At 45.3% G+C, this 10,388-nt stretch overlaps 1 protein-coding gene across 5 annotated transcripts in view; it reads left to right on the top strand.

Annotated features, from left to right (window-relative positions):
* DHRS7B (dehydrogenase/reductase 7B) overlaps window positions 1-10,061 on the top strand; it is an 11,698-nt gene extending 1,637 nt beyond the window's left edge. For 2 of the 5 annotated variants that reach the window (XM_021411887.1, XM_021411888.1), the window contains exons 2-8: window positions 25-348; window positions 4,093-4,268; window positions 5,280-5,395; window positions 6,057-6,267; window positions 6,936-7,028; window positions 7,853-8,005; window positions 8,535-10,061. In XM_021411887.1, coding sequence (XP_021267562.1) covers window positions 4,118-4,268; window positions 5,280-5,395; window positions 6,057-6,267; window positions 6,936-7,028; window positions 7,853-8,005; window positions 8,535-8,740 — 930 coding nt within the window. In that variant the 5' untranslated portion in view covers window positions 25-348; window positions 4,093-4,117 and the 3' untranslated portion in view covers window positions 8,741-10,061. The remainder of the gene's footprint in view (window positions 1-24; window positions 349-4,092; window positions 4,269-5,279; window positions 5,396-6,056; window positions 6,268-6,935; window positions 7,029-7,852; window positions 8,006-8,534) is intronic. The other 3 variants (XM_021411889.1, XM_021411885.1, XM_021411890.1) reach the window with 3 other exon arrangements.

The raw sequence follows: 10,388 nt of genomic DNA, 5'->3' as shown, positions 1-10,388 counted from the left end.
TTTTTTTTTTTTTTTTTTTTGCAGAATACACAAAAAATATTTTGTGGATGCTCCGGAGTCAGTACTGGAGATGATTTGTTTAATACTAGAAATAATCAGATGATCATCAAAAGTTTTATCCTGTTGAATTGGGCTCTGCCTTTTGCATGTGGGGGTTATGTTACCCCCACTTTTCAAAGGTCCCAGAGCGGATTCCCGAGGCTTGTTTATAGAGGCTGTGCCTGCGCTGGGCAGAGCACACTTGCTTGGACCGCTGCCATTTTGTAATTGAAGTCAGATCTGTCCCACAAAAAGACCAGAGGGAGACACCATCTCACGGAGTCACTGACAAGTGAGCCCCCTTCAAAGGTAGGATATTGTGATTTCTTCAGCCTAAAGCGGGTCGCTAATAGCTTAGAGCTGCTGTGATTCTGGACAAGTTCTTCCTTAGGAAAAAAAGATTTTTCTTCCTTCCTTCCCCTGGCCTCCCTTTAAATGACACCTTTTGATTTCTGAAAATAGCCTCCCAGTTGCTGCCATTTGTCACTGAATGGACAATGTGGTTCTAGGTGGCCGAAACTAAAGGAGAATAGATCTTGTTTAGGCAAACTATCAGGGGTTTGATTTCTTTTTTTTTTAGCACTTGATCTCACCTTTGCTGCCTTTAGTGCACTCTTGACCTTACTGAGCTCCTCGTTCCAGTTTTTGTTTTAAGGGGAACGCTTTTCCTAACAGATGTGTGTGGTTTATTTTCCATGAAGCCTTTCAAAAAGTTTCCAGTCACCTGTATTTGGTTTTCCATTATCAGTGATATTTTTTCTGCTCTCTCATAACCTGTATGTTCCAGTCCTGTGCCTTGGGATGAAGAACTGAGAATTTCAGGAGTTTATTTGAACTTTCATACTATTCAGGAGTTTATTGAACAATGAGCAGCAGCTTCTCTCCTGCAAATAATTTGCTATCATTCTTAATGGGTGGTGTTTATAAATAACAGATCCTTGCTTTTTTTTCAATGCAAATAGCCAAATTTTTGAACTAGTACACGAGAGCAAAGAAAAACTTGCTGCAGTTGGTCTGGATGTCGGAGGAATTCTTTCTTCTTTACAAAACAGTTCAGCTATAGGTTGTCCTCTTTCTTTTCTCTTTTTAGTTTGACTGAGCTGGGATTTTCTTTGTTCTGGGGCTCTTTTTATGGAGCTGTTTGAGTACCTTCCTTGAAAGATACCTGCAACTGTATGACCTAATTAAGAAGGATCTGTACCTTTGATTAGCTGTTCCTTCTCACTCCCGCTCTTCATGCAGTCTTTCTCATCCCCTGCTTCCCCTCCCTTTAATCAGAGGGAGTTACCTGTTGATTCAAACCACAGAAGTGGGTTGTAGCTGCTGATCTGCTGCAACCTTCAGGCAGAGATCGGCAAATTTGCTCCATTCCTGTGCATGATATGGACAAAAAGAAGAGAAAGAAAAGCAATAAAAGACTTGTAAAGATTTTCAAACAAAGAGGATTAAAGGCAGACCTTCTCTGTTCAGAAAGTAGATTAATAAATATGATTAAGGAATAAGTTAAGCAGGCATAACTGGTTCACGCTGATGAGTGATGGATGCTACGTGACCAAAATGCAGTTAGCTTTTAGCTGGTGGGCTTGGGGGCTCTTTTCCACCAGTCCCTGTGACAGCTGGGTGTAAATTCTGCCTGTATTTTGCCAAAGCACATGAAGGAACCACGCTGAGATCAAACATGGGAGCCTCTCCCATCTCCTGCTGTGGTTTAGGTAGGACAAGAGTCAGAAAAGCTCCCGGTTTGCTTCTCATCTGCCCTACGCTGTCACCCACATTGTACAAAACCTGAAGCAAAGTTGGTCAGGGCCAGATTTCTACACGTGTCAGTTTCAACTTGGGCTCGTAAAGGAACAGCCACCCCTCCTGTCAACTCCCACTTTGGAAAACATTAAAGGTCCTAAAAGGGAGCTGAATATTTTTGACTTCAAAATGCCCTGTAAGGCACACTGGGCAGTGTCAGCACCTGTTGTCCTCACCCACCTCTCATCTCCTGAATCTCAGGAGACCCTTCAGAGCAAAAAAGGACAACAGAAAGAGGCAGCTGCTTTAAATGCTTTAAGAAGCATCCCCTGCTTATCCAGCCTAAAGAAGGCCAGGGGCCTTGTGTCTAAACAGCTCTTTCCCCAGAATTATTTTAGGGGGGATGGGCACTCTTCTCATTTTAAATCCGTCTTCTCCTGTAAATCAATACAAAATAGACACAGTGCGTGCACATTCAACACAAAGAGGTGAAGAAATAAGACTCTAACAGCTGGGTGGTGTGCTTGTGCACTGCCTTTCAGTGGAAAGGATTTAATCTCCCTTCTGGGTTTCTGATTTCCCACTCTGGGCATATTCCCTATGCCCCAAGGGAGGCTGTGGCCTGGATATCTGCATTGTGCACAGCGTACTACACAATGAAGTACTTTGTAAAGATACACGAGTTTGCTCAGGAATGGGAAGTTCCATAGTAGCTAGAGAAAAGCTGTGTACTAGTTTGATGGTTTTCATTTTAGATCTCATGCCCATTTAGAGCTAGCTTAGCTATCTTTGACTTATTTTACGGTGTTCTTGCTATACCTCTGCGTGCTCACCAGCCAGCTAACTGAAGGACTCTGTGCAAGGCCCTGATGGAAGTTTGGGAGAGCATGACATTTTCCACATCAGCTCAGTTCCACAAGTAGGTGACTCCGTCATCCTTTGAGCTCCATGCAGGCTCAGCCCTACTAATGACAATGAACTATGGCTTAGTATTATTAGATACCTATTGTTTTCTACTTTTCCTGCTGACGTTTGTCTTTATATGGAATGAATTGTGTGCCCAGATCCTGCCAGTATCTTCCTGGTAAAGACCTGTCTTGTGGTGTTGGAACTAACTGCAAAATGGGAAATAGCTTTGGTTTTGGCTGTGTGTGTGTGTGACCCAAGAGAAGCATAAACTCCAGAAAGGAGCTTTAAGTACCTTGGCTTTACTGTGAAAAGAAGTGTAAAAGCTTGAGGGGTACACACAGTGGGAAACGTTGCGACCTTTTTCAGAGCAGAAGTATCGCTTACTCTTTGGCCACACAGAAAGCTGTAACATAAACTCCTCCCTTGGAGGCAGTGGCTTAGCAAAGGGATTGGGGCTGTGCATTGGCATCAGAATCCAATTCCGGGGTGAGCTCAGTCTTGCAGGTACCTTTAGCTTGGGATTCATTCACGGGTTTAGTTTCAGAATATTGGAGCACAGATTAGTGCTGTTAACAAACTGCACAATTAACGTCATTCAAGAGCATGAACGTGGGCTTTAGCTTACTGGATTGGACATGTGGCTCCAGGAGGTGGGAGCACAGACTTTCATGCAGTAAGCAAATAATGTGCTCAGAGGGAAAGCTTATTCTGAGTCTCCTGGACACAGACTGAGCGATATCCGGCTGGGATAATATACAGTAACCAGTCTCTAGCACGTAGATACTGTGGTACTGGCTGTTCTAGAGAAATCCAAGAGGTTCTGTAACAATCAGAAACATGCAGAGACATATCCCAGCCCTGAAGAGCTTTAAACCTAAAGACGTCTTGTACAAGGAGTGAATTCGGAGCAAAACAGCATCTCTGAATCCAGGTGTTGCGTAGCAAGATCCAACTTGCAGGATCCAACACCAGATGTCCTGCTGAGGAATTCATATTAGCATTTAAATGCTTTAATTGCATACTCATGTGATCTTTTGAAAGCCTACCCTCTAGATCGTATGTGTCCAACCCGCTTGTTTTATGTTTTTCTTGGCCTCTTTTTTTTATGTTTTAATAAAAGGAATATTTTAAAAAGCTTTTGTTACTTACACACTTTAACTATATTACACGTTTTATGTGCAGCCCGAGACAATTCCTCTTCACTCAATGCGGCCCAGGCAAACCAAAAGGTTGGACACCCATGCTCTGGGCTCTAGATGGAGGGTTGAGGAAATCGGTTGAAGATGCCTCTGTATGGGATTTGCTTTATGGTAGTCTAAGGCAGGGGTAGGAAAAAGCATTTCTCTAGCTTTCAAGCCTCTGCTAATTCTGTCATTGGTAAAACAGTCTGTTTCCTTCACCTAGGAAGACTGTTCAGAAAGGAAGACTCATGGATCTCACATCCACTGTCATCATCCCGCTGCTTTTTGGCAGCCTGGGGCTCTTCTCCCTTTTCCGGCTGCTGCAGTGGATGCGGATGCGAGCGTACCTCCGAGGAGCAGTGGTGGTGGTCACAGGGGCCACCTCTGGCCTGGGAAAAGGTAGGTACTGACAGAAGGGTGCCAAGGCAGGACAGGGAGCGGGCTGTGGGAGGGACTCCTGCTGGAATAAAGCAGTAATGAGCATGAAGTTCCTTTAGTTCTGAACTTTGAAAGAGCTGGGACAGCTATAGCAGGACCACCTGCTGCAAACTGTAGCACAAAAATAGTCTCAGCATTCGTAGAGAACAATTCCGACCACCCTGTATAAAACAGAACTCATCAAAGCAAGAAACAAGCTGTGCTTTTCTGTGCTGTCCTTTTCTGTAGTTCCCCAAAAAACAAGAAATCAAAGCGTTTCTCTAAAACTTCCCAAGAATCACCATTGCATTTGCTGCTGTATTTTGGGATGCCCTGCCATCTTTTCCTCTCATCCCCAAGTTAATGTACCTTTTCTCTCCTGGTATAAATCCATCTATTTAATTTAAAAACTCTTGGCAATATTAACACAACGTTTTTCCAAATAAAAAGCCTTATTTTTTTCTCCAAATAAAACACATTTTTTTGTGTGAGTGGATACATTTCTAATTCTGCTTTAACTTCAATGGAATAATTGCTGTAAAAGCTTCTTGCAGGGAAGAAACTGCTCTCTGCTATCAAGGCCTTTCATTAGGATAAGTACACTGACAGAACAAGTAGAGCTTAAATTGACACTGTATTTGCTTGTGAGTTTGTCCTTAAGGACAGAGGTGTTCAGTGCCTGAATGGCCAGGAGATGAAATTGATCTCTCTGCCTGTCAGAATCAAGAAGCTGAGAGTGGAAAAGGAATTTTTATTTCGCATGAAGAAAAGATGGTATCTCAAGGCAATATCTCAGGGGAGACTTTCCAGCTGTGATATACCGGGCAGATGAAGTGTTGCTTTCCACTCTTTTCCTTCTCAGGAATAATAAACCACTACCCTAGATTCTTGCTAGCTAAAGGGTTTTAGCCTGCCACGAGACGTCGTGTGCATCTGCTGCTTGTCTCTGGCATTCAGATGTCTACTTTTCTCTTTTTCTTGCTTCCTCCAAAGAATGTGCAAAGGCCTTCCATGCAGCTGGCTCCAGGCTGGTGCTCTGCGGCAGAGACAGTGAGAAACTCAAAGATCTGGCACAGGAACTTTCTGCCATGACCGATCACCGGAAGAACGTAAGTGCGCGAGGAAAGGCTCGCTGTCCCACACAGCTGGGGTTGGTGTTCGAAGCACAGAAGTTAGAGTTGCTTGTGGGTTGTTCTGTCGAGCAATAGGAAAAACACGACTTGGTGGTTAGGAATAGATATTGCTAGAAGAGTGCTTTGAGCTGACACGTCAAAGTTTGCAAAAACCCAACAAAAATAAGCCAGCTGGAAGACTCTTGCCTTGTAATAGAAGTGAACACATGAAGTGAGTGCAAAGTCCCACAGGCTCACTTGCATCTGTATGCTATAAAGTCACTTCCCCACATTTGCTATGTCTTGACTTCTATTTCTGGTGTCTAGCTCTGCTGGCTGTGGATAAGAGAGAGATTGGTGGCTTCTGAAGAAAGACAGGAGTTACATTTTTGACTATATCGGATACAGTTTCTTAAGTAACACAACAGCAAACCTTAGTACTTGAAGATCTCACTTGCCCTTTTCCTGCGGTCTGGTATAAGGACAATCTACATGAGCAGAAAAAGACCAGAGTTCGAGCTGCTTCTGTCATGTATTCCTGTAAAGTAACCACCACACCCTGGCTGAAGGAGGTTTGGATGGCCTTCTCTCTAAGTCACAAACGTGAGCACATTTAGCACACCCTGAACTGTCTTTCTGCTAACCTTTGTTTATTCAGATCCACAAACCTCACACTGTGGTGTTTGACCTCTCGGACACTAAAACCATCCTAAATGCTGCTGAAGAGATTCTGAAGTACCTGGGTCATGTGGACATACTGATCAACAACGCAGGCATCAGTTACCGAGGCACGATTGTAGACACGGGTCTGGATGTGGACAAGAAAGTGATGGAAACAAATTATTTTGGTCCCATAGCCCTCACCAAAGGTACTTGTAATTCACATTACAGGGGCACAATGGCTGATACCTTATGAAAATCAACACAACTAAGAACAGCTTAACTGCTGTTTGTAATTGTATTTGGTATAATACAGTGTGAGGGGAAGAGAGTTTTGTTTTATGGGCACACATGACATTGATACTTGGGTATGACTGTATGGGAGGTATAGGATAAGAGATGATACCTTGTTTAAAACACCTCCTGTCTCTAGTCTGGAAGGAACTTTTGAAGAGAGACATGGCTAGTCTGTCTGCTCTCTTGAAACCCTGGGGGAATGGAGTTTGGGTTCAAGTTGAGGCTGTAAGCTTTCCTAGGAGGCTTCTCTGGTTGTACAGAAGGTTCAACCTGGAGGGTGTCAGCTGCAGGAACTGTAAAGATGCACTGGTGGCAGAAAAGAGCAAGTTCTCTTGACCATAGCAACTATAAGGGCTTTGTGCAACCTCGTTGGCACAATGAATCAGCTAATATGTGAATGTCCCAGTCCAACTACAGCTTCAATTACAAATGTCCTAAGCACCATCCCTTGCCCAACCCCTACGCTGAACGAGGATCTTGTCATTCATTCACTTAGGCTTCTCTGAAGCACTACTCTGAAAGCATCCATTCTCAGCAGCAGTGATGGTAAGACTGTTATTCTTTTTTTGTCTCTTGCCAGCACTTCTACCCTCCATGATCAAGAGGAGACAAGGCCATATTGTGGCCATCAGCAGTATTCAAGGCAAAATAAGCATTCCTTTCAGATCAGCATGTAAGTACCTGCACAGAAGATGGGGAAGACATGTTTGAGGCACCAGAGTGAATGAATGATTCCACATTTAGTTCTCCACGCAGAGTGAAGGAGAGCTTGGAATGTCCAGGCCATCAGGGCTTGCAGATGGTGTGGGTATGATTGCAAGATACGTGTTCTGAAGAGCTTCCAGAATGCTTGCACACTAACCAGAGCCCCGTGGGCCAAGCAGCGCAGAGCTCAGCTCTTGCCTATAGATCCTCAGACAGGGTATGGACTAAGCTCTGTGCTGCTGTTGTCATCCCTGAACCATGCTGAGGTGATGGCTGTCACAGCAGTATCAGCCAAGTACACACGGAAAGCAAGCAAGCGCAAGGAGTCACTCAGCCACTGAACAGGAAAATCCCACCCTAGGGCACACTGCTCTACTCCTTTGTGCTTGCATGATCAGGTGTGTAGCCAAGCTCTGAAGTCCGTCATGCTTAGTGCGCGCAGGCCAGCAGGGTGCTCAGCAGCAGATGTCAGCTCTTCCTTTTCTGGGCATCATGTTCCCCCAGCCACAGTCAGTCTTATCCAGCGCCTCCCAGGACAGCCTTCTTGTCTCCTTTATCATGAGTGGGAGGCAGCTTGGGTTCACTCCACAGTGGCTTTAGCATGGCTGAGATATTAAGTTCAGGATCCTAGCCAGTTTCCAACTTGAGTATTTACATTTTGCCTACTTGAATTGGCTGCTGAGTTCTTGCTGAGAAGTGGCTGCACTCTGATGAAAAGCCCACTCAGGGTGATAAACTGTTCCTCAGCTCTGCTCTTTCTCCTTAGCACATAGCCTTTCTCCTGTTTTTCAGATGCTGCCTCCAAACATGCTACCCAGGCCTTCTTTGATTGTCTGCGAGCAGAGGTTGAGCAGTATGACATCGATGTGACAGTTATAAGCCCCGGATACATTCAGACAAACCTTTCTCTCAATGCTGTAACAGCAGATGGATCTCGCTATGGAGGTGAGATGTGGTGTTGTGTCCCCTACCTAACACATCTCTACCTCACTGAGTTACTCCAAAACACACTTGCAACATATGGCCTCTGGTGGAGACATAAGTTAGCCCTGAAGTATCAAAAGAAGTCTTTGAATGTAGCCTTCCTAAGCAGCAACCACCTTGGGGTTACTGAGTCCCTAAGGTATTTTATAGGGCAGGTCCTTCTAACCGTTGTCTTTGAAGGACTCTGCCATTTTTCCTGAAGCTTGAGATTTCAGTGCATCTGGAATCGACACTCAGAATGAGAAGGATGTACTGAAGGACTCAGCTCTGAGCCTTAATTCTGACATAGGCCACAAGGCTTGTGTAGCTACACCCTGGGTATTGGGAGGAGCACATACTCATTTCTAGGCAGGTGTGGTCCCACACACAACTAGAGTAAAAATAAGAACTGGAGCAGCAACCATGTACAGTTAGAGTGTTCCTCTTGGAAAGTTGCTTAAGTGTGGGCTTACCTGCTGATGTTGATGCTCACTTGGCTTTGCTTTGGCAGTTATGGACAAGAACACCGCCGAAGGCCAGACGGCTGCAGAGGTGGCTCAGGTGGTTCTCTATGCGGTGGGGCAGAAGAAGAAGGAAGTCCTTGTAGCTGGCCTAAAGCCCTCCCTGGCTGTATACCTACGAAACCTCTTTCCCAGGCTTTTCTTCAACTTAATGGCATCTAGAGCGAAAAAGGAGAGAAAAACAAAGGACTCTTAGAGCTCAGCTCATTTGAGCAGTAACTGTAGGGAGAGACTAACGTCCTGCACTTTGGCTGGGACTTCAGTGGAAGTGCTGCTGTGGGAAAAACCTTTCTCTAAATGCTGCAGCTTACCATTGCATGGAGAGTGAGAAGCAGTTTCCCCTACGACAGGGCAGGCCCATGTGCCAGAAGACAGCACCTAACCCTCTCTGAAGAAGGGTGCTTGGAACAAAGCGCGGGAGCTGAGGCTGCAGGGGAGGGTGACTGTAGGTACGTACACACTTCACAGCAGGAGAAGCCCATGTGCTGAAAGACACCACTTCACCTCACCTCACCCCAGGCCTGCTCAGCTTTACTGGCCTGCTACAAATAAAACCCACCTGGTTTTGCCTTCCTGCACCCCATGGCCTCTGTGAAATATAGTCCCCAGCTGAGAGCTCTCATCATCAGTGTCTTCTTCCCACTCCTTCCAATCTCATCCAAAACACATTGCTTGAAGTGGAAAACTTCAGAGCCTCTGCTTGTTCCTGTGCCAAACCATCTGATATGTTAAGCTAAAGCTAAGTCCAGTGCCATTTTTAAAAAGTAACTGATGTAGAATGCAAGTTTTATTTGGAAATGATGTTATCTGTTTGAATCATGCCTTACTGAGGCACGGGGCCGTGACACTCTGTGCTACCTGACAACGCAGCATTAACCCCAGCACAGGTCAATGCAGGAGTAGCACTGAACAGATAAAAAACAGCAGGGCAAGGTCTATTGCTGGGTGTAAATACCATGCAGCTGATAGCACACCTGGTCCACCTGCCTGCTCAGAGCACAGAGTAGGTGTGATTCTTTAGATGCCAGGCACAGCATCTTCCTGGCAAGCAGAGAAGGATCTGTGTGTAGGGTGGATAACATAGGAGACAGACCCTTAGTTCTCACTTGACTTAAAGCAGTCCCAGTTGCCAGTTAGGATCACACATCCAGGGAGGGGAGGAGAGCTGCTTGTTCAGACAGCACAGGTCTCAAGGAGTCCTTCAGCCTGAGGGAATGCCATGCTCCATTCTTCATCCCTTCGCATTTTCGCACTGCATAAAACTTTTTCCTCCTCCCAGAGGAGGCATGTCCTGCCTTATGTGATCCCAGCAATGTTGGGAAAAATAAGTGGCCGCAACTGAGGTAGTTCAGAAATGACAGAAATATATATATAAAAATTGAAGGAAAGCCTACCAAGGTCCAGACCCCTGCTGCCACCTCCATGCACTTAGCAGCACTCTCCCTGTGTACTGCCTTGTATATCCTGCCTGTGAGTGTGTATCTGATGACAAATAAATTACATTGCTGTGAACTGCATCCTGTGTTCTCCTTCAGCTCCTCACTTTGGGGGTAACTTTGGAGGAAGGGAAAGCATTACAGAAAAGTTTCTGCGAGGTGTTACTGTGCCAGTAGTAGTTGCAGAACAACGTACTTCATCCCAGCCCTGCTAGTTTACAGTAGGCAGTGTAAATCCAGAGGATTAGTTAAGTTAAAAGTCTGATACGGGGCGCAGGGTCTGCAGGACCTTCTCCTTCATAAACTCTGGTTTTGCCCAATAGGTTTGTAATCAATCTCTGAGAATCCCATCTCAGATGATCACAAGAACATGTTCAATGACCACAGCACTGCTGCTCAGTTCGGGCA

The sequence above is a fragment of the Numida meleagris genome, chromosome 13 (assembly GCF_002078875.1).
Source record: "Numida meleagris isolate 19003 breed g44 Domestic line chromosome 13, NumMel1.0, whole genome shotgun sequence".
Classification (NCBI taxonomy): Eukaryota; Metazoa; Chordata; class Aves; order Galliformes; family Numididae; genus Numida; species Numida meleagris.
Note: the sequence above shows the minus strand (reverse complement) of the source record. Positions and strands in the feature narration are given on the sequence as shown.